This window comes from Hyperolius riggenbachi, chromosome 10, assembly GCF_040937935.1.
Source record: "Hyperolius riggenbachi isolate aHypRig1 chromosome 10, aHypRig1.pri, whole genome shotgun sequence".
NCBI classification, from domain to species: Eukaryota; Metazoa; Chordata; class Amphibia; order Anura; family Hyperoliidae; genus Hyperolius; species Hyperolius riggenbachi.
Genome location: NC_090655.1, coordinates 246,153,375 through 246,178,047, shown reverse-complemented (window position 1 = coordinate 246,178,047; position 24,673 = coordinate 246,153,375). Strand labels below are relative to the sequence as shown.

At 44.6% G+C, this 24,673-nt stretch overlaps 2 protein-coding genes across 2 annotated transcripts in view; one reads left to right on the top strand and one right to left on the bottom strand.

Moving 5' to 3' along the window:
* The window catches only part of LOC137537038 (zinc finger protein Xfin-like), a 525,741-nt gene that overhangs the window by 242,245 nt on the left and 258,823 nt on the right, over window positions 1–24,673 (top strand). The gene's annotated exons all lie outside the window — the stretch shown is intronic.
* Window positions 12,020–24,673, bottom strand: part of LOC137535178 (zinc finger protein 585A-like) — a 72,269-nt gene continuing 59,615 nt past the window's right edge. Inside the window, exons 8-9 of the mRNA XM_068256990.1 lie at window positions 17,336–17,341; window positions 12,020–15,470 (exon numbers count right to left, since the gene is read on the bottom strand). Of these exons, the coding sequence (XP_068113091.1) occupies window positions 14,328–15,470; window positions 17,336–17,341 (1,149 nt within the window). The 3' untranslated portion in view covers window positions 12,020–14,327. The remainder of the gene's footprint in view (window positions 15,471–17,335; window positions 17,342–24,673) is intronic.

The following is a 24,673-nucleotide window of genomic DNA, read 5'->3' as shown; positions in this document are numbered from 1 at the left end:
AGGTTAAGACAGATACCTACTACACACTAGGTCCTGGGTTCAAATCCCAGCTATGGTATATAAGCATGCTTTTCAAAAAGTACAAATCCTTAATCATGCTACTTTTTCTATCGAATTGATCATAATGGAAGTATGGTTTATGCTACCGCCAGCTTTAGCATGTAGTGTGGGTCATGGTCTAGAGGGTAAGACAGATACCTACTACACACTAGGTCCTGGGTTCAAATCCCAGCTATGGTATATAAGCATGCTTTTCAAAAAGTACAAATCCTTAATCATGCTACTTTTTCTATCAAATTGATCATAATGGAAGTATGGTTTATGCTACCGCCAGCTTTAGCATGTAGTGTGGGTCATGGTCTAGAGGGTAAGACAGATACCTACTACACACTAGGTTCTGGGTTCAAATCCCAGCTATGGTATATAAGCTGTTTTGAAAATCTGCAATTCCCTACTGCATGAGGAGGAGGAGGAGATTTTTTGTGCTATTCTGGAAAATTCCGTCGGAATTATAAATTTTCCGCAGAATTCCGTTTGAGAGGTATAGGAATTCCGATTTGACTACCGGAATCGGAATTAACCTAATTCCGGCCGGAATCACGGAATTCATAATTCCGCGGAATTTTCCGAGCATCCCTACTCAACAGTAAAGGTACTTAAGATGCAGTGAGGTGGGTTCTCACTCAACACAACAGGTAGTTAGAGGCAGTGAGGTGGCCAGGTGGGTTCACACTCAACACAACAGGTAGTTAGATGCAGTGAGCTGGGTTCACTCAACAGTAAAGGTACTTAAGATGCAGTGAGGTGGGTTCTCACTCAACACAACAGGTAGTTAGATGCAGTGAGGTGGCCAGGTGGGTTCACACTCAACACAACAGGAAGTTAGATGCAGTGAGCTGGGTTCACTCAACACAACGCTAGGTATATGCAGTGATGAGGTGGGTTAAGTAAACACAACAGGTACTGGGTAGTTAGATGCAGTGAGCTGGGTTCACTCAACAGTAAAGGTACTTAAGATGCAGTGAGGTGGGTTCTCACTCAACACAACAGGTAGTTAGATGCAGTGAGCTGGGTTCACTCAACAGTAAAGGTACTTAAGATGCAGTGAGGTGGGTTCTCACTCAACACATCAGGTAGTTAGATGCAGTGAGGTGGCCAGGTGGGTTCACACTCAACACAACAGGTAGTTAGATGCAGTGAGCTGGGTTCACTCAACAGTAAAGGTACTTAAGATGCAGTGAGGTGGGTTCTCACTCAACACAACAGGTAGTTAGATGCAGTGAGGTGGCCAGGTGGGTTCACACTCAACACAACAGGTAGTTAGATGCAGTGAGCTGGGTTCACTCAACACAACGCTAGGTATATGCAGTGATGAGGTGGGTTAAGTAAACACAACAGGTACTGGGGTATATGCAGTACTGGGTAGTACAATGTGCAGCTCCCTGTCACACACACAGGCAGTCAGTCACTGAATGTGCTGGGCTGCTGGCAGTGGCACACACACTATCAATTAGCAAGGCTGTGCATGCAACAAAAGTGTCAGAAAAAAAAATGTACAGGTTGAGCTCTGAAAAGAGCTGTTGCTGGGTGCTTTAAAAGCAATATTATTCAGTCAGGAACAAGCAAAGCAGCCTAGAACCTAACTAATCTGTCCCTAAGAGAAAAAGTCTGCAGCAGCTGTCCCTTTCCTCTCTCTAGCAGGCACACGAGTGACTGTAATGGCCGCCGGAGGCTGCCTTATATAAGGGGGGGTGGGGCTCCAGGGCTTACTGTAGCCTGAATGGCTACAATGTGCCTGCTGACTGTGATGCAGAGGGTCAAAGTTGACCCTCATAGTGCATTATGGGGCGAATCGAACTTCCGGAAAAGTTCGCCTGGCGCAGGCGAACGCGAACCCCCAATGTTCGCCTGGAACCGTTCGCCGGCGAACCGTTCGGTACACCTCTACTCACAACAGGTGCCCCTGTAGCCCTCACCACAGCCGCCCTCATAGTAACACCTCCACAGCAGCCCTGCAGCACTCACCACACCTCACCGTGTAAAGGTGGTCAGAGTTCATGAGTACACACAGTTCTCCAGGTCTGCCCAGGTTGCGGCAGGATTATGCAAATTTATGCAGATTGGAAATGGACCAATCGTATCCCACCTCAGTGTCCTGCGAGTGATCCATTTTCAGTCTGTATAAATTTACATAAAAATAAATTGTATTTTGCAACAACTAAAACTTATTTGCACCTCATTGCCCATTACCAGTGACAGCCTATAGACTTGCAATGCTACAGAGTGCTCTGGCTAAAAACACTGAGCTTACAATGGCCTTGCTAATTATTAATATGCAATTTATTTATTACAGTAAATGTAATTGATGCATATTCCAGTAATAGTACATCTTACATTACATGCAAAGTAACAAAACACTTTATACTTTGAGAACAATATACAATATGATCAACCAGTCTCTCCATCACATGTTAACTACATTTCTAAATGACCCCCCAAAATCTCTGATCATTTACACTTCCAAGCCGCAGCTGCTCTACCTGCACTAATACAAATGTAAAGGTGGCCATAATCTAGCGATGATGAACAGATTAGACCAAGAGACAGATCTCTCTCTGATTGAATCTGATTAGAGAGAGATCTGCCGCCTCACTGCTGTCCCCCTAGTGTATAAATGTACCCCCAGTGTGTGCATTTACTGTATATAGTACCTGTCCTGTGTCGTCCACTGCATGGTGCCCATCCGTCTTCAGAATCCCACACATGTTAATGAAATGAAAAAAAAAGTTTGCCATCAGATGTTGATGCTACGTGACTCTGGCGTCATCAACACCGATCGCCGGGGAACGTGTCACTATTGGAGGTACACGGTGAGGGATCAGTATGCCAATGGTGAGTATAAGCCGAATCAAATATAAGACCCCCCTCCCCATATGTCTCCCCCGTGTGCATGATGCAGAGTGCGCATTGAAAGCTAAGCTTCAGTTTACACTCAGTGCAGTTTCTAGAATTGCTTCCAGGGTGAAGGTGTAAAATTTTCACCACGTGAGCTTGAGAACATTATGTGCAATGTGGTCTATTTAGCACCCCAGTATAAGGAGCCAGGTATAGATGGCCCCAGATAAAGTACGCCAGCTATAGGTGCCCAAGTATAGGTGCACCCCCCCAGTGGTCCCCGGCACTGTGGGTCAGTTACTCACTGTGCCTCTCTCCAGTGCCGATCGCACCACCTCCAACATGTGTCCCTGTCTCTTGGGACCCGGCTTAATGACATCATCAAGCTGAGTCCCGCTGCGGTGGACAGAGGAGACCAGAGTTGTACACAGTGAAGGTGCTACGAGCGGTGCTGGAGAGAGGTACCTTAACTGACACACAGTGCCAGGGATTGCTGCAGGGAGGGTGCACCTATAGCTGGCTAACCTATACTGGAGACACATATGCTGCACTTAAAAACCTCCTGTACAGTGTGCCCAGCACTGTGTCGCTTTCTGTTCATTTTCCTTGCCCAACAGAGTGTCATGCATACTGCCCAGAGGGTTAAATCACAGGAGAGATACTTGGAGATGCATCAGATCTCCATTGTGATAAGATTTATTTTGTTACATAACACAGAATCTTTTCCAGCAACATCTTCCCGCATTAGTCTATAACTTTATATGTATTATAATTATTGTTATTGGTGTTACAATCAAATATAACAATAAACTAACTGCCTCTCCACCCCAGAATTCCTGCATCTTACCTGAAGCCTCCTGTATCCAATCATCTCCTTCTAATTTCCATTTGGGGAGCAGCACTGAGGCATTGGGGTATATCTGCATTATTTGTGCCAGAGTATAATATGACCTGGGAATACATCTGACTTCTAATTCCGTATCTTTTGCTGCCATCATATTTATAGTGTTATTATGTAATATAGTTGCCAAACTTCCTTTGTGAAGGTGAGACTATATAAAGTAGATCTATAATGTTATCTGTAAAAATATTTTGAGAAATAAAGAGATGCCTGGAAGATCCCGTCACAGTGATCCAATCTCTCTGAATATCAGTCCTGTGTGTGTCCAGCTTAACATTGCTGGAAGATAAATGCCTCTTTTCTTATCTTACTGGACTTTGGGCAATCCAAAAGTAGAAAGCAGCCGCTCACCAGCAGATAGTATGAGATGTGCCCGGAGATGGAACTGACAGCCAACAGTTCCAATAATCAGCAGAAATGAAGTTGAGTCCGGCACCATCCACTTGTATGCTCTTTTACTTTATTAGCAGATCACTGACATATCCAACGTTTCGGCGGACTAACCTCCTTTATTAAGTTCAGTCAGCATCTAAAATACATCACAATCATGTCTCCTTTTATATTCACCTACTTCAAAATAGACCAATCAGCTGTGCCTGTCGCATCATAGCGACCAATCCCCCTCCGTCCGCCAATCGGACCTGATAGGGAACTTCTCATTACTATGCATCACGCTGTGCCTCCAATCAGAGCACAGTAGGAGCGGCTATGTGCGTATATCTGGGGACCGTCCCGCTCTGCCGCCCTTGTGTACGCCAACCAATAGGGAGACAGTCACCAGTTGACATGGCATCAGGCCACGCCCCCTCATAGGAGCGGACCTGACGGGAGTCTTGTGTCCAAAGGAGGGGAGCGTAGCTCCAACCCCGGCAGCGCAACACGTCAGCTGGACGGGCAGACCACGTCATCGTCTGCCCGCCCGCTTCTCCAGAGAGCATTGGCACTGTAGCAAGGGCTCATGGGAGCTCAGTCTGGGCAGGAGGAGGGGGAGGTATTACTAGCCAGAGATTTCAGAGGCAGAGGGGAGGAGGGGGATTAGGTTTTTTTCACAGGCTGAGTGCTCAAGATGCATATAAGCCTGCCTCTGTGTAATGTTTAAAAACAAAATGGCTGCTGTCATTGTATCACAGGAAGACATAATCCTATTGTATTAAAGCTGCAGGTAGATTTGCTGTGTAAACTATCTAAACTTTAGATAAGATATATAGACAAGTTACTTGTTATAGTTAGTGTTTCGTCTCGGATCCACTTTAACATTGTTATTTACCTTCTGTGTGCTGCAGATGTGGGAATATTAGAAGCTCCTATTCATCCACACTGCACTGAGGAAAGGAGATTTCCCTCTCTCTGTCTTTGTTTTATATTTAGGAAACATGAAGAGATTTGAGCTGAATGCCCAAAGTCCAGTAGAAATGAAGTTGAGTCCGGCACCATCCACTTGTATGCTCTTTTACTTTATTAGCAGATCACTGACATATCCAACGTTTCGGAGGACTAACCAAGTTCAGTCAGCATCTAAAATACATCACAATCATGTCTCCTTTTATATTCACCTACTTCAAAATAGACCAATCAGCTGTGCCTGTCGCATCATAGCGACCAATCCCCCTCCGTCCGCCAATCGGACCTGATAGGGAACTTCTCATTACTATGCATCACGCTGTGCCTCCAATCAGAGCACAGTAGGAGCGGCTATGTGCGTATATCTGGGGACCATCCCGCTCTGCCGCCCTTGTGTACGCCGACCAATAGGGAGACAGTCACCAGTTGACATGGCGTCAGGCCACGCCCCTCATAGGAGTGGACCTGATGGGAGACTTGTGTCCCAAGGAGGGGAGCGTAGCTCCACCCCCCGGCAGCGCAACACGTCAGCTGGACGGGCAGACCACGTCATCGTCTGCCCGCCCGCTGTAACCAGGCGACCAGCGGGACGCTCCCCATCTGCACACAGCGTCCATTCAAACATTGTAGCATGTAGCAGATCGTAACCAACCTATAGTGCTAGTAAATAAATCAATCTGTCAAGGGGCATCATACGCAGCATCTGGAACACACTGTAAATGAAAAAGTTAGTAATAAAAAAACAAATTAATAATCATACAATATAATACTAGAACCTACATATATCAACACCCTATATACAGTAAATGGAAGCATATCATACTCCCTATTCATCCCTCTAGGTTCTAAAGTATCCAATCTACGGATCCATACTGCCTCACGGTATAAAAGTCTTTTAAGCCTATCTCTTCCCCGTCTCAATGGAGGAAACTGTTCCAATATCTGGAACCGTAGCTGGCTCACTGTATGGTTAGCTTGTGTAAAATGATTAGGGACTGACAATTCTTTTACGTTATTTCTGATAGTACTTTTATGGGCTGATAATCGCACCTTCATAGGTTGTGTGGTTTGTCCTATATATAACAAACCACACGGACATTTTAATGCATATACTATATAACGTGAATTACAGTCAAATTGGCCTCTAATATGAAACCTAGTTCCTAAATGGGGATGACAGATATAACTACCCTTAGTAACACTATGACAGTGTACGCAATTAAGACATGGGTATGTACCATTAGGGCGGGAAGATCTAACAACCCTGCCTCTCAAAGGACCCATGTCCGCCCTCACCAACTTGTCCCGTAGTGTAGGGGCCCGTTTATATGACATAAGGGGAAAATTTTGAAATTCTTCAACACAAGGCAATGCAACTTTAAGTAAATTCCAGTTGCTGTGTATGATGCCCGCAATTTTCTCACTATAAACATTATATTGGCTAACGAAAGGAATTCTACCCTGACACTTAGATCTACGATATGTCTGTCCCTGGACAGATGTCCCAACTTTATGTCTCGCCCTATTAAGAAGTCTCAATGGATATTGTCTCTTAATAAACTTTTCCAGCTATTTAGCTGCACCCAGCAATAATGACCACGTCTTCAATTGATGAGCACATCTTCTCCTATACATCGGAGGACACTGCCAGGATCGTGGCCAAAGTGACAGCAGAGGTGGCTTTTTTGAGCACCGTTGATGAGAAAGCTATAGCTAAACAGCTAGAGAAATTGTCAAAGACACAGATCTCACTGGAGCTTCATGCCACCACATTAGCGGAATATGTAAAAGTCGGAAGGATATCACGTGGGATGTGATCCAATGTTAGCCCGTTGATGTTCCCCAATGATGTAAATTTTTGTTCAACATGGACTAAAATTTGGAATAAAGCCTCCTTTGATTCAATGACCCTCACAATTGATCGTATAATGGAGGAAATACCGAAAGTTGAGGCACAGATTGTGGTATTAAAACGGAAACTGATGGACAGCATTAGCACTGAGGAGTGTGGCAAGTTTACAGTGGAACTTGACAATAAAATTGTAACTCATAAGAAACAATTACAAATCATTAAAAGAGATAAGTTCCAACGAGATGCTGCAGACTATTCATCAGGATATATATATCCGTGGCAAAAACCCATGCTAAAACGGAGGAGACCATCACGCCCTAAACCATCTGAGGGATGTGGTGGAGTACCATCAGGGGAGTCTTCAGATTTTTTGGTATCCAATTCCCAATCATCATCAGACCTCCCACTAAGCGCAGACGATCGCGCAGAGGGGGCCGACAACATAAATATAAAGGACCGACTAAGACAACGGCCACGACCGCAGGGAAACAAACAGAGGAACATGTAGCTGAAACTATCGTTGTTAACATTTCATCTATTGATCTTACAGTAGCACAGCAGTCCCTTCTAGAGAGAGGTCTCTCCTTTGCCCCTACAGCATGGCCTCAACAAGTTGATCTGGATATTGACCTTCAGAGATTCTATAGGTCCATACGTCTCAAATATTTCTTTAGCACACCGCAGGCACATATGTTTGGTCAGACCCAAGCTTCAGATGAGGAATTGTTAACTTTACGCGACACTCCATTAAGGATTAAAAGTAAATTCAATCCTCCATCTTGTCAAGCAATAGACCAATTTCTGAAAAAGACCAATGATGAGATTGATGTCTTATTGAGAACTGCATCTCTGGATAAGAATATTCATATTAAACATAATCTTACTGTTGATGAGTGAAGAGCCATTCAGGAACTTGGGAATAATTCAAATATCATTATAAAGCAGGCCGATAAGGGCGGTGCAGTGGTAGTGATGAACTCAATAGATTATAAGAATGAGATATACCGCTTATTGTCCGATACAACGACTTATGTTAAGTTAGATTGGGGATCCAACCAGAGAGTTTCAAGGAAAAATAGTTACCATGTTGAAACAAGCGGTTGATGAAGGGGTCATTGACGAAAAGTTGATGCAGTTTCTTATTCAACAAGATCCTACCATACCAGTATTTTATATATGTCCCAAGATACATAAGAGTCTATCCCGGCCACCGGGTCGTCCCATAGTGGCCGGGATAGACTATCTTTTCTCCATTGGCTAGATATCTTGATGTGGTGCTTAGACCGTATGTAGTTGCTGGCAAGTCATATCTGAGAGATACATCCATGTTTATTGATACTATTAAGAAATTACCGTTGATCCCTGAAGGGGCATTATTGGTCACGTTGGATGTAGAGAGCCTCTACACCTCCATCCCACATGATGGGGGTGTAGAGGCGGTAGAATCGATACTAACATGTGCTTCTGATTTCAGTCGCGCACAGATTAAGTTTGTGTGTAACTTGTTACAGATAGTGCTTACATGTAATTATTTTCTGGTTGAGGACCAATTTTTTCTACAGCTGAGGGGTACAGCGATGGGCATGAATGTGGCCCTCTCCTATGCAAATATCTTCATGAACTCATATGAGGAGACGTTTGTTTATTCTAACAAGATATTTACTACTAATGCCATCTGTTGGCTACGCTTTATTGATGATATCTTTTGCGTATGGAGGGGGTCACATTCGAGCCTTATAGAATTTGTTGACATGTTGCATGAACAATGTCCTGCTATACGATTGACTATTCATAGTGATGGCCGATGTGTGAGCTTCCTTGACACAATGGTGAGTGTCTCTGGAGGTAGGCTGGGCACAGACCTTTATATTAAGCCTACGGACACCAATTCGACATTGTGTTATGGAAGCTTTCACCCAATGGCCACTAAGAGTTCCATCCCTGTAAGCCAATTTCAAAGAGTCTCCAGGATAGTTGATGATGCAGTAGTTAGAGAGACCAGATTGGATGAAATGCAGGAAAAGTTTATTAAGAGACAATATCCATTGAGACTTCTTAATAGGGCGAGACAAAGTTGGGACATCTGTCTAGGGACAGACATATCGTAGATCTAAGTGTCAGGGTAGAATTCCTTTCGTTAGCCAATATAATGTTTATAGTGAGAAAATTGCGGGCATCATACGCAGCAACTGGAATTTACTTAAAGTTGCATTGTCTTGTGTTGAAGAATTTCAAAATTTTCCCCTTATGTCATATAAACGGGCCACTACACTACGGGACAAGTTGGTGAGGGCGGACATGGGTCCTTTGAGAGGCAGGGTTGTTAGATCTTCCCGCCCTAATGGTACTTACCCATGTCTTAATTGCGTACACTGTCATAGTGTTACTAAGGGTAGTTATATCTGTCATCCCCATTTAGGAACTAGGTTTCATATTAGAGGCCAATTTGACTGTAATTCACGTTATATAGTATATGCATTAAAATGTCCGTGTGGTTTGTTATATTTAGGACAAACCACACAACCTATGAAGGTGTGATTATCAGCCCATAAAAGTACTATCAGAAATAACGTAAAAGAATTGTCAGTCCCTAATCATTTTACACAAGCTAACCATACAGTTAGCTAGCTACGGTTCCAGATATTGAAACAGGTTCCTCCATTGAGACGGGGAGGAGATAGGCTTAAAAGACTTTTGTACCGTGAGGCAGTATGGATCCGTAGATTGGATACTTTAGAACCTAGAGGGATGAATAGGGAGTATGATATGCTTCCATTTATATAGGGTGTTGATATATGTAGGTTCTAGTATTATATTGTATGATTATTAATTTGGTTTTTTATTACTAACTTTTTCATTTACAGTGTGTTCCAGATGCTGCGTATGATGCCCCTTGACAGATTGATTTATTTACTAGCACTATAGGTTGGTTACGATCTGCTACATGCTACAATGTTTGAATGGACGCTGTGTGCAGATGGGGAGCGTCCCGCTGGTCGCCTGGTTACAGCGGGCGGGCAGACGATGACGTGGTCTGCCCGTCCAGCTGACGTGTTGCGCTGCCGGGTGGTGGAGCTACGCTCCCCTCCTTGGGACACAAGTCTCCCATCAGGTCCACTCCTATGAGGGGCGTGGCCTGATGTCATGTCAACTGGTGACTGTCTCCCTATTGGTCGGCGTACACGAGGGCGGCAGAGCGGTACGGTTCCCAGATATACGCACATAGCCGCTCCTACTGTGCTCTGATTGGAGGCACAGCGTGATGCATAGTAATGAGAAGTTCCCTATCAGGTCCGATTGGCGGACGGAGGGGGATTGGTCGTTATGATGCGACAGGCACAGCTGATTGGTCTATTTTGAAGTAGGTGAATATAAAAGGAGACATGATTGTGATGTATTTTAGATGCTGACTGAACTTGGTTAGTCCTCCGAAACGTTGGATATGTCAGTGATCTGCTAATAAAGTAAAAGAGCATACAAGTGGATGGTGCCGGACTCAACTTCATTTCTACTGGACTTTGGGCATTCAGCTCAAATCTCTTCATGTTTCCTAAATATAAAACAAAGACAGAGAGAGGGAAATCTCTTTTCCTCAGTGCAGTCTGGATGAATAGGAGCTTCTAATATTCCCACATCTGCAGCACACAGAAGGTAAATAACAATGTTAAATTGGATCCGAGATGAAACACTAACTATAACAAGTAACTCGTCTATATATCTTATCTAAAGTTTAGATAGTTTACACAGCAAATTTACCTGCAAACAGCTTTAATACAATATGATTATGTCTTCCTGTGATACAATGACAGCAGCCATGTTGTTTTTAAACATCACACAGAGGCAGGCTTATCTGCATCTTGAGCACTCAGCCTGTGAAAAAAACCTAATCCCCCTCCTCCCCTCTGCCTCTGAAATCTCTGGCTAGTAATACCTCCCCCTCCTCCTGCCCAGACTGAGCTCCCATGAGCCCTTGCTACAGTGCCAATGCACTCTGGAGAAGCTGTGGGTGATAGGTTTAGTTTATAGGGAATTAGAGTATTAAAACAAAAACAAAAAAGTATTTGGCTTGAGGAATGCCCTATAAACAATAGGAAAGGAACACAATTATGCACTGAGTGAAAGTTCACCTCAGATCCACTTTAAGGCTCATACACATGCTCAACAAAAGTCTTTTAAATGTACAATTATCAAACAACTTTTGTTGTTGAAACAAACCCAAAAAGTTGTTTGCCATTGTTCAAGAAACTGATAAGACGCAGCTCAAGTCAATCCAATTGTTGGGATTGACTTAAGCTGCATCTTATCCGGTTTTTGAACAATGGCAAACAAACTTTTTGGTCTGTTTCAACAACAAAAGTTGTTTGATAATTATGTATTTAAAAGGCTTTTGTTGAGCGTGTGTATGGGGCTTTACACAGAACTCTCCTGGAGTCTCACATTCTTATTTCCACTTTGAGGAGTTAAATTATGACTCTCAATTGTGCACAACAGCCATATCATTAGACATAAAATCTAGTTCATTCAACTCCCAACCAAAACAAATAAATTATCTTTGCAGTAATCTTTTGTTATCAGGAGTATTATTTTTTTTCTGTCAGCTAAGTGTTTTAGTGTTAATTTGCTCTAAAGGAGAGGATTACAGATCCTGCCTCATTTACACAGATAAAGCAGCTAGTTTATTAACCTCCTTGCCGGTCCAATTCCCGCCGGCAAGGAGGAAGTGCAGCACTTTTTTTTAATTTTTTTTTTTCAAATCATGTAGCGAGCCCAGGGCTCGCTACATGATAGCCGCTGAGCGGCGGCATCCCCCCACCCACTCCGATTGCCTCCGGCGATCAGAGTAAGCAGGAAATCCCGTTCAGAATGGGATTTCCTGCAGGGCTTCCCCGGTCGCCATGGCGACGGGGCGGGATGACGTCACCGACGTCATGGACGTCGGGACGTCAGAGGGAATCCCGATCCACCCCTAAGCGCTGCCTGGCCTGATTGGCCAGGCTGCGCAGGGGTCTGGGGAGGAAGGGGGGCGGCTCGGCGGGTAGCGGCGAATCGGCGGGTAGTGGCGGCGATCGCGTACCACACGCAGCTAGCAAAGTGCTAGATGCGTGTAGGAAAAAAAATGATGCAAATCGGCCCGGCGGGGCCTGAGAAATCCTCCTGCGCAGGTTACCCCGAGCTGAGCTTGGGATAACCAGCAAAGAGGTTAACCCTTGCAATGTAAAAAAAAAGTGAATACAAGCACATTCTAACTAGGCTTAGTAACATGAGCACCCATGCTATTATTATTATTTATTGTATTTATAAAGATCCAACATATTAACCAGGGGTAACAAACAGAGAAGTAGCACAAGGTTATACAACATAGCACAAGGTTATACATGCAAACAGGGTATAAGATGCATGATCGTGAAAATTGGTAGAGAACTGAAAACTAAAGTCTGGGTTAGCCCATGGGAAGGGTGTCATCTGTGGGGTTGCAAGATCCAGGTTGCAAAAACCATAAGGACACATTAAGGATCGGGGGGGGGGGGGGAGATCCTGCCAAAGGCTTACAATCTAAAGGTGAGGAACACATAAGGTAGGGCTGTGGAAAGAGTGCTGAGAGGGTTAAAGTGTGGTAGATGGGGGGTATGCCATTTTAAAGAAGTTTGCTTTGAGAGCTTGCTTGAAGGTGTTTAAGGAAGGGGCGAGTCGGGTGGGGGGGTTGTTTGGTAGTTCCATAGGGTGGGCGCAGCTCTTGAGAAGTCTTGCAGGCATGCATGAGAGTGAGAAATGCATGGGGAGGTAAGGCGGAGATCATTGGAGGACTGGAGGGGGTGGGTAGGTATATATCTGTGGACGAGCTCAGAGATGTAGGCCGGGCAGATCTTGTGCACAGATTTGTAGGCCAGGCGCAGAATTTTAAAATGAATCCTGAAGCAGATGAAGATCCAATGGAGGGCTTTGCAGAGGAAGCAGAGCAGTGGGAAGAATGGATGAGTCTAGCTCTAGCTGCTGCATTCATGACTTATTAAAGGGGTGCAATGCATTTCAAGGGGAGGCCTGACAGTAGGGCATTGCATTAGTCAAAGCGGGAGATGGTGAGAGCATGGATGAGAAGCTTGGTACTGTCTGGGATCAGAAAGGGCCGGATCCTGGAGATGTTGCGATGGTGGAAATTGCAGGCTTTGGTGACGTTTTGGATGTGGAGGCTGAAGGAGAGAGCAGAGTCTAGGGTGACGAGGTAGGGCAGATGGAAGTGCTGTTGATTGTAACGTGAATATCTGGGAGGGATGGTGCAGCACACGGCGGGAAAATTAGCTCAGTTTTATCCAAGTTAAGCTTCAGGAACCTGGCTGACATACAGGAGGAGATAGCCAAGAGGCAGGAGGAGACCTTGTCCATGGTGGAAGGGCGGGGGTGTGGAGATCTGGGTATCATCTGCATATAGGTGATATTTGAAGCCCAACGGAGGAGAAGACTTTGCCAATGGAAGAGGTGTAAATTGAGAACAGTAGGGGGCCCAGAACAGAGCCCTGGGGGACTCTGACTGAGAGATAGGTCGGGGTTGAGGAACAACCATTGAAAGAGGTTGCTAAGAGGTGATCAGAGAGGCATGAGGAGATCCAGGCCAGGGAGCTGTCGCAAATTCCTAAGGAATGTAGGGATTGGAGGGGGGAGTGATTGGACTGTATAAAAGGAAAGGTCAAGGAGTAGCAGGATGGAGTAGCTGCCTTCCGCTTTAGCAAGGGTAAGGTAATTTACTACCTGACAAGGGCTGTTTCTGTTGAGTGGGCAGGACAGAATCCAGATTATAGGGGGTCAAGTAGGGAGTTGATGCGTCCGTGGACCAGGTGTTTGAGGAGCATTAAGGGATGGAGGGTGTCAGAGGGGACAGGGTCAAGGGGGGGAGGTGGTGCAAGAGGAGGTGGCAAGCAATAGCTTCAATTTGAAGGAGGCAAGGTGCATTGGAGGTGAGGGGGCGGAGGCAATGTTTATCTCATCATGTCACCTCAATTCAGGGACTTGATTTTTAAACCAAAGCATTAAGTATCATGAAAACGTCCTCAGCATTCTGTGTAAAAATTCTTCCATGTACGCTTTGCAAGAAATAACAATAATAATAATAAAAAAAAAAAAACATTGATAAAGAAAACTTAAGCCCAAAATATTTTTTTCCACACTCAGCACATGTATACAGCTTTTTACCACTGTGAGATTCCTCATGGTAGACAAGGATCGATTTATGCCCTAAACATTTCCCACACTCAGCACATGAATAAAGCTGCTCGTCAGTGTGAGATCTCCCATGTATGACAAAATTTGATTTCTGTACAAAACATTTTCCACACTCAACACATTTTAGTGCTTACTGTCAGTGTGAGATCTCTCATGTCTGACAAGGTTTGATTTCTGTACAAAACATTTACCACACTCAACACATGAATAGGGCTTCTCACCATTATGACATCTCACATGTTTGACAAGCTTTCCTTTCTCCCCAAAACATTTTCCACACTCATTACATGAATAAGGTTTCTCACCAGTGTGAGATTTCATATGAGTGACAAGGATTGACTTCTGTGAAAAACATTTCCCACACTCAGCACATGAATAGGGCTTTTCACCAGTGTGTGATCTCTCATGTCTGAGCAACACTGATTGCTGGGCAAAACATTTACCACACTCAGCACATGTATAAGGTTTCTCACCTGTGTGAGATCTCTCATGTGTGATAAGGACTGACTTGTGTCCAAAACATTTCCCACACTCAGCACATGGATAGGGCTTCTCACCAGTGTGGGATCTCTCATGTGTGACAAGATTGGATTTCTGAACAAAACATTTCCCACACTCAGCACATGAATAGGGCTTCTCACCAGTGTGACATCTCTCATGTCTGAGTAACACTGATTTCTGAACAAAACATTTCCCACACTCAGCACATGAATAGGGTTTCTCACCAGTGTGACATCTCTCATGTCTCAAAAGCTCTGCTTTACTTCCAAAATATTTCCCACACTCAACACATGAATAGGGATTCTCACCAGTGTGACATCTCTCATGAATGACTAGATGTGATTTCTGAAAAAAACACTTTCCACACTCAGCGCATGAATAGGGCTTCTTACCAGTGTGAAATCTCTCATGTCTGACTAACACTGATTTCTGAACAAAACATTTCCCACACTCAGCACATGAATAGGGCTTCTCACCACTATGACGCCTTTCATGTGTAACAAGATCTGATTTACTGCCAAAACATTTCCCGCACTCAGCACACGAATACGGCTTCTCACCAGTGTGAGATCTTGCATGTGTGACAAGATGTGCTTTACGTCCAAAACATTTCCCACACTCTGCACATGGATAGGGCTTCTCACCAGTGTGAGATCTCTCATGCCTGACAAGATGTGATTTACATCCAAAACATTTCCCACACTCAGCACATGGATAGGGTTTCTCACCAGTGTGAGATCTCTCGTGTGTGACAAGGTTTGACTTCTTAACAAAACATTTTCCACGCTCAGCACATGAATAAGGCTTCTCACTAGTGTGGCATCTTTCATGTGTGACAATGTGAGAAGAATCTGGGAGAATATTTGGGGTAACCACGATATCTGCAGGTGACTCTTGTCCAATGACATCATCCGTTGTACAGTCTGTGGATACAGAGAGACGAGTCTCTGAGAGGTTCCTGATGCCAGGACTCTGCGCTGCAAATAGAGAAACAGCATTACTTCCTGTTAGAGAATTCTGAGGGGAGGAGCAATTATCATTAGGGATGGTCAGCGAGCTGCTGAGAATTCTAAGTAGATGCAACGTTTAGCTTTTAAATCAATCAAATGCATTTTATGACAAAAGTGATTAGCTGCATATAATCATTATATTTGCATACAAGTCAGAGTTATTGGAATCTCACTGACCATCCCTATATCTAAAGCATTGGCTATTCGTTGAAGCAGTAAATTGTACTGATTGATGAGACAATGGAAGCAATGCCTTACTCTTGTAACAACAGACCTCTATGTACTTATAGCAAGAAATCTGTGTTATGTTTGTAGAGCAATGTGGTGTCACTTACACATCCTTATTACACTCACACACACCTTGTAATGTACCTTTATGTCTCTCTTGTTACTAATTGAGCAAAAAAGATATTGTGAATAAGGATAAGTGAATGAGAATAAGATTCTTAATCTCGTGGCAAATGGGCCTTTCTCCTTTGCTTTCGAGGGAAGATCTTTTTTACCATGTGGTGGTATTATTGCCAAATGAGCGCTGCAAAATGTGAGAGACTGGAATAATGCCACATTAGGGTGAGAAAGCCCAAAATTACTTACGGTAATTTCTTTTCCAGAAGTCGGAAGGACAGCAACCCTGAGATATGTCTCCTTCCACATTCACTGGACAGGAACTAGATTAAACAATTTGCATAATTAGATAGGCAGGGCATACACACACACCTATATATACATCGTCATTTCCTTACCCCCTCAGTTAATAAAAAAGACTCCGCACATAATGATGCTTCCAATAACTTTTAATAGAAATAGCGGTGGGTAGTAAGGGTGCTGTCCTTCCGACTTCTGGAAAAGAAATTACCGTAAGTAATTTTGGGCTTTCCCAGAACGTCTCAGGACAGCAACCCTGAGATGATAAACAAGAATAATATTTAGGGAGGGATTACAGCCTGCAACACTTTCCTGCCGAACGTTAAGTCGGCACTAGATAATACATCTAGCCTAGAATGTCTCACAAAGGTGTTCTGACTTGACCAGGTGGCTGCCTTGCAAATTTGCTCAACTGATGCTCCTGCCCTCTCTGCCCAGGAAGTTGATACTGCTCTGGTAGAATGAGCTCTGACAGTCGAAGCCAGCTGTTTGCCTTGTTGAGCATAAGACAGAGATATAGCCTGTTTGATCCATCTGGCTATGGTTGATTTTGAGGCCTGTTTACCCCTGAATTTTCCGGCGAATAACACTAGTAATGCATTGGAAATCCTCCAGGACTTAGTACGATGAAGATACTCCAGAAGACATCTCTTGACATCTAGGCAATGTAACTTCTGTTCTTTCTGATTGGAAGGGTTATTACAAAAGGAAGGCAGGAAAATTTCTTGAGACCTGTGGAATTTCGAAACCACCTTGGGTAGGAAAGAGGTATCTAGACGAAGTGTAATTCTGTCGTCGCTTATAACACAATATGGTTCCAGAATTGACAGTGCCTGTAATTCCCCCACTCTTCTGGCTGATGTTATTGCTAGAAGAAAGGCCGTCTTGATAGTTAAAAGTTTATCAGAACTATCCGCCAGTGGTTCAAAGGGTGGCTCACATAACCCTTGCAGAACAGTGTTCAGATCCCAAGACGGTACTCTGTTATGAATCGTTGGTCTAATTCTCTTAAGTGCCTTGAAGAATCTGATGACATCTTCTTCTTCTGCCAACTTTCTGTCAAGAAAGACTGTCAATGCTGAAACTTGTACTTTCAATGTACTACTACTTAGACCTTTTTGGAAACCCTGTTGAAGAAATTCTAAAACTGAATTGGAATGACCAGTGTCTCTAGAATTCACCTCACACCAATTGCTGTATACCCTCCAGGCTTTAGAGTATATTTGGCGCGTCACCTTCTTCCTACTTTGTAACAGTGTTTCCGATAATTTATTCGAAAAACCCTTACTTTTCAGTATTTGCCATTCAGGCTCCATGCTGAAAGATGAAGAAGGCTCAGATTGGGATGCACCGCCGGTCCCTGAGTTAACAGGTCCTCCTGATCTGGAAGGATCAGATGATCCGAAGCTAATCGTTGTAGCAGAGCAAACCATGGTCTTTTTGGCCAATACGGGACAATCAAGATTGCTTCCGCCTGGTCTCGATAGATTTTGTTCAGTACTCTGGAAATCAAATGTAGAGGCGGAAAAATGTACATTCTGTGATGGCTCCAACTGATCGAGAAGGCATCTACTATCCACGGCTCGTCTTGGGGACAAAGGGAGCAAAACCTCTGGCATTTCGCATTGTTCCTTCTGGCGAATAAGTCCACCTGAGGAATCTTCCAGTATTCTGTTAACTGGCGAAACACCTGGTCGTTGAGACTCCACTCGTCTTGGGACAGATTGAATCTGCTCATGTAATCTGCTAGGCAATTTAGTGTTCCCTTTAGGTGAACTGCTCTTATGGATTTGAGATTGCGTTCTGCCCAATGCAGAATCCTTGACGCCTGCTGTTGCAGCGACCTGCTTCTTGTACCTCCCTGGTGATTTATGTACGCCACCACTGTACTGTTGTCTGTACGTATCGTCACATGGTTTTCTGATATATGTACTTTGAATGCCAGTATGGCCTCCCAAACTGCTTGCAGCTCTCTGCTGTTTGAAGACCTGCTGCTGATATGGCTTGACCATTTTCCCTGAGCTGTCAGAGAGTTCAGGTGCGCTCCCCATCCCCAAGAGCTCGCGTCTGTCGTTATGATGCACTGGGTTGGAAACTCCCAAAGATTCCCTGTTATCAGACGTTGTGGCTCCATCCACCACAGTAGTGACTGCTTGACACTCCAAGGAATTATAACTCTCTTGTCCAGAGAGGAGAGACGCTTGTCCCATTTCGACAGGATCCAACTCTGAAGACTTCTGGAGTGTAATTGACCCCACTGTATTGCAGGGAAAGATGAGGTTATTGTGCCCAATAAGGCCATCGCTTTCCTCAGGGATATTGTTTTCAGATTCTGAAAGGAGAGAACAGATTTTAACAACAGAGAAAAATTTTTATCAGGTAGAAACAGTCTCTTATTAGTGGTACATATTTCAAACCCCAAAAATTCCATCTTTTGGAGAGGCTGAAAAGATGACTTTTCCCAATTAATTAACCACCCCAGTGACTGAAGGAAGTCTATTGTGGACTGAGTCTGGGACCCCACCGATTCAACAGAAGGTCCCCATATAAGTAAATCATCTAGGTAAGATATCACTTGAACAGACTGAAGTCTAAGTTCTGCTAAGAGTTCTGCCATGATTTTTGTGAATAGCCATGGAGCCGATGATAACCCAAAGGGAAGGGCGACAAATTGAAAGTGTCTTACCTCTCCTTGTAACACCACTGCAAATCTCAGGAACTGCTGTGAGTGCAGATGAATCGGCACATGCAGATACGCATCTTTCAGATCCAATGATGTCAGATAGCAGCTCTCTTGTAGTAGATTCAATACTGAGCGGATGTTGTCCATCCAAAACTTTCTGTATCTTACTGTGGTGTTTAGCTTTTTTAGGTTTAAGATGAACCTGTAACTCCCTTGAGGTTTCCTTATTAGAAAGACTGGGGAATAAAACCCCAGTTTTTCCTGGCATCTTGGGACTCTCCGTATGACTCTTTTCTCCAATAGCAAGTTTATCTCTGACTGGAGGGTATGAGCCTGAACTGGAGCTCTTGGGGAAGGGGTCACCCAGAATTGAGATGGAGGTGGGGTTATGAACTCTATTCTGTATCCCTGGAGAATAATGTCCAGTAGCCACTTGCTTTTGAATTTTAACTGCCAATGTTCGAAAAAATGAGCTAGTCTGCCCCCCACTGGAACCCTGGCGTCATTGTTTTGTTGGTTGACCTGCCGAGGTATATGGAGCATTGGGTTTGGAACGCTGGGACTTGTTGGGAATCCATCTTCTTCTCTGGTTCCCTTTGTTTTCCTGTTTGCTCTTTCCTGAAACACGAAAGGACCGGTTAGGGCGGAAAATCTTTCTTTTGTATGGGAAATACTTCTTTTTATCAGCAGACCTCTCAAGTGTTTCCTCTAATTTGGTTCCAAATAACAAGCCCCCTTCACATGGAATACTACACAATTTTGACTTAGAGGAAGTATCTCCCTGCCATGTTTTCACCCAGATTCCTCTTCTGGCAGAATTAACCAGGGCTGTGGTTCTTGCTGTGAGCCTAACTGAATCATCAGCAGCATCTGATAGGTAATTTGTTGCATGCAAAATTTTGGGGAAAAAATTCAAAATTTCCTCCCTAGATACCCCTGAGGCTATCTGAGACTGGACCTCTACTAACCAAATTTTTAATGATCTTGCTACCGCTGTGGATGCAATAGAGGGTTTGAAATTTAAAGATGCTGCTTCCCATGCTCTTCGCAAAATATTGTCCATCTTTTTATCGATTGGGTCCTTTAAACAACCAAAATCTTCGAATTGAAGATCTGATTTTCTGGATACTTTAGAGAGAGATGGGTCTAGCTTGGGTGCAGAGCCCCAAAACTTCTGGTCTTCAGGACTATAAGGATATCTTTTGTTTAGTGATTTAGGCCAGAAAGCCCTCCTATCCGGGTTATCCCACTCACTCCTAATAATTCCCTTAAGGCTACTATGTACTGGAATGAAAGTCACTTGGGGTTCTGACAAAGTTTCATACATCTGGTCTAATGGAGATAGGGTATTTGGCTCTATAGTAATACCCATGGCTTCATGCATAGCTGCTAATAATTCCTTCATAAAGTCTGTGGAAAAAGCAAACTTTTGATTCTTTATAGTTTTATCAGCAGATTTTTCAGTCTCTGAGGGTATCTCTTCCAGAGATGAAATATCCAATTCCCCTTCTGACATTTCTGAATCTTCAGAATCTGCATCTCTCCTCTTCCTTTTTAAAGTGGGGCCCTCCAAAGGAACTGAACCTGAAGGCCCTGGGATCTCTGACTCTGCTGTAACCGCAGAGACTGCCACCGGCACTGAAGACATTTGTACATTCGATACTGCCGCTTCTGGGGCCCTGATAGTCTGTACAGCGGAAGAAATTTCAGATCTAATCCATCCTTTCAATTCCTTTAACATAGTGGGGGTTTCCTCATTAACAACCTTTTTAGTACAATCTTGGCATAATACTTTTGAGGTAGATGACATATAATTTCCACATATAGCACATCTTTTCCCTGATTTATGCGTTGTTCTAGAACCAGCATGTGATGCAGTCTTGTCCGCTTTATCAGGTTTATCAAGTTTATCAGGCTTGTCAGGCTTATCAGCTTTATCAGTTTTGTCTTGTCTTGATCCGGATTTGGATTCAGACTTAGAAACTGGTCTTTCCATTTTAGGCTGAAATAAAAACAAATACCAGCCATTAGCTCAGCCAAGCCTAATAACTCTCTTAAGGATATGTAAACAATCACCTCAAATGTTACATACCAGAGAGGGTACGGAACTTGTCTCCACAGAGCCCTGGGAGGAAGATCCATCGGCAGCCTCCATAGTCAAACTCATAGTGAGACTAGGACATCAGCTTAAATAGCTGTTTAACATAATTGCTTAAGCCCACCCATTGTGCATTAACCTAATGCTGATTCCTACCTCCTGTGGTAATCCCCTTAGCGTTCCTCCCGGCAATCTCCTGCAGCTGAGACTGGTGTCAGCCGACGCTGATTCCCATGCTGCAATGGCCGCTGGAACGCACGCCGGGCCAGGAACTTCCTGCTTCCGGACTTCCGACTTCCGGTCACCTGAGACGCCTGTCACGTGACCCTAGGGCGGGCAGTTTCCGGATTCAGACACCGCTTGTCCTCCGAACATAGCACAAGGGGAGAGGCCAGTGCGCACAGCATGATCCCGCGCTGAGCAACTAGCCAGCGCCGACAAAGGGGAATCACACAAGCCGCGGCTCCTGTGGACTCACATGGGTGGCCAAGCCTTACCCCCTACATCTAGCATCCTGCTGGACAGGAAAACAACTGAGGGGGTAAGGAAATGATGATGTATATATAGGTGTGTGTGTATGCCCTGCCTATCTAATTATGCAAATTGTTTAATCTAGTTCCTGTCCAGTGAATGTGGAAGGAGACATATCTCAGGGTTGCTGTCCTGAGACGTTCTGGGAAATTATGAATGACAAGTGCAGGAGCGAATCATTTGTTCCCAGGATGCATTGCATGGGCCAGGAGCCAATTGAAAGAGATCCCACCCCAGGCAGATAAATAGAGGGGTTTCCTCATTCCTATGCCATTCTCTTGTGAGTTAGAAGCTGGTGGGGAGGTTAGAGATAGCTGTACTATTCAGATACATTCAGGGACAGTGTAGAGTGTAAAGGCATTGTAGGCCTGTGTACACTAGTCTGTGGCTGTGTGTGACAGCCAGGGTTTACTAGCATCCAGCACATTTTGCTCTCTAACATTGTATAATGCTGCAATCCAGCACAATTACACTATCTGTGTGTCACTAGTAACTTTGTGTGCACTGTACTGTGTGTGACACAGGGAGGCTATGCTATCCATACTGCATACTTGCCTTGTAATGTTGTGTGCACTGTACTGTGTGTGAGAGACACAGGGAGGCTATGCTATCCATACTGCATACTTGCCTTGTAATGTTGTGTGCACTGTACTGTGTGAGAGACACAGGGAGGATATGCTATCCATACCACATACTTGCCTTGTAATGTTGTGTGCACTGTACTGTGTGTGTGTGAGACACAGGGAGGCTATGCTATCCATACTGCATACTTGCCTTGTAACATTCTGTGCACTGCACAGGTTGTGTGCCCACATCTGTTCTCCCCCCCCACCACCTGTACAATGCCCAATGGGCATAATTTTTGCCAGTATAAATTAAACAAGAGAGGGGAGGGGGAGAGGAGAGGGGAGGGGGAGAGGAGAGGGGAGGAGGAGAGGAGAGGGGAGGGGGAGAGGAGAGGGGAGGGGGAGAGAGAGAGGGAGGGAGAGAGAGAGAGAGGGAGGGAGGGAGAGAGAGAGGGAGGGAGAAAGAGAGAGGGGGGGGAGAGAGAGAGAGAGAGAGAGTGTGAGAGTGTGTGTGTGAGTGTGCGTGTTTGATAATTACTGGGGTGGAAAATGTCACCGTTCCTACCCAACAGCTGACAATCCACACAGAGAAGTCACTTGGACCCTTAGGCTATCATATCCCCCTTGAGCGGCGGCAGCAGCAGTAGCGGCAGCAGTAGGCATACATTCAAGCCTTCAGGCCAAGGCAGGGGTGATCTTACGGATGCCTGGCAAAACCTACTATGGCCATCTCAAGCAAGTGAGGTGCGAGGCTTACCCATGGAGGGCATAGGGCATAAGGTGCACCATTATTGTGGCACTTTTATGGCTGGAAAGGACAACTGTTATTAGGAGGAGGCTTGACCAGAGACCAGTGATGCCATTCAGTTTTGGGTCAACCGGCTACAAATATGCCCGCCACTGGCACAGTATGGCATCAAGCTCCTGTCACGCCTGGCATCCAGTGTTCTGTCCCTAAGAACCTTCAGAGCCGCTGGCAAACTGGCCACAGACAACCGCTCACAACTGTCCCCTGGTAGTGACAATTACCTATTGAACGAAAGGTGGGTTACCCAACTCTCCATGCCAGTTACCATTGCGGTCTTCCAGCAGAAATCAGAACAGAAGCCCTGCATTGCTTCTGCTCTCACTGACCCACGCTGCCATCTCTGGTCCTCCATCCTTGGGTCTAATGTCCCTTCCTCACATCTTCATCCAGTCCATGACACCAGCTAGCAATGTGATCTCCTGCTGTGCTGATGGCAGGGAGGGCTGCTAGTGGGTGGAGAGCAGGGAGGGCTGCTGGTGGGTGGAGTTCACACACAGCTCCACCCTTTCTTGATCTCAGATGTGCCGCTCCATGTCCAACTGCTCCAGCATGCAAAATCCTGTTTCCCTGCTGTCACTATAACTGCCATTTTCTGGGAAACCACAAGGTCTTTTGCAGCAGCTTTATGTTCCCCTTGTTGCCACTGCTCTCCTTCACATACCTAGCAAATGTGGCCATTCTAACACGTATATGGGGCATTGCTACTTACATCCATTGACATTAATGCAATTTGCAAAATCCATCATACTTTTCATGATAACGTCTCAGACACTCATCCCTAAATCTGAATTTATAAAACACTAACTATGGGAGCTGTGTGGCACTATTTGAAGCAAACCTGACATGACCCAATTTTCTTTTGAATGAATACATAATGTACATATAATTGTGTGGAAGCTCTTACTGCTCTCGCTGCTTCCTCTGTCCCTCTCGTTCCCTCACCACAGAACAGAACAGGGAACTCCAAAGCCACCAGAATGTCTGTACTGTTATTGTTAACAAGCTGTCACCAAATACTACCAAGAATGATAGTTATAGATGGCAAAAATCTAACATGAGTGCATAACATAACCCCTAATAAGGCCAGTCTGTGAGCAGTGACAGTCATAACAGCAATACAGATACACATGTATTCTATATTTACTGCTGATTACTGACCTGTTCTGCCCTCTGTAACAGTATCTTCCTCTTTACTCATGTCAACCTCCTCCATAGACTGCTGATCACTCCTCACATATGTCTCTTCTTCTTTCTCTTTAACAGTCCTCATCGCATCACCCTCCTCCATAGACTGCTGATTACTCCTCACATATGTCTCTTCTTCTTCCTCTTTACTTGCCCTCATCATGTCACCCTCCTCCATAGGCTGCTGATCACTCCTTACATATGCCTCTTCTTCTACCTCTTTTATTGTCCTCATCATGTTACCCTCCTCCATAGACTGATGATCACTCTTCACATATGTCTCTTCTTCTTCCTCTTTACTTGTCCTCATCATGTCTCCCTCCTCCATAGACTGCTGATCACTCCTCACATACGTCTCTTCTTCTTCCTCTTTATTAGTCCTCATCATGTCACCCTCCACCATAGACTGCTGATCATTCCTCACATACATCTCTACTGCTTC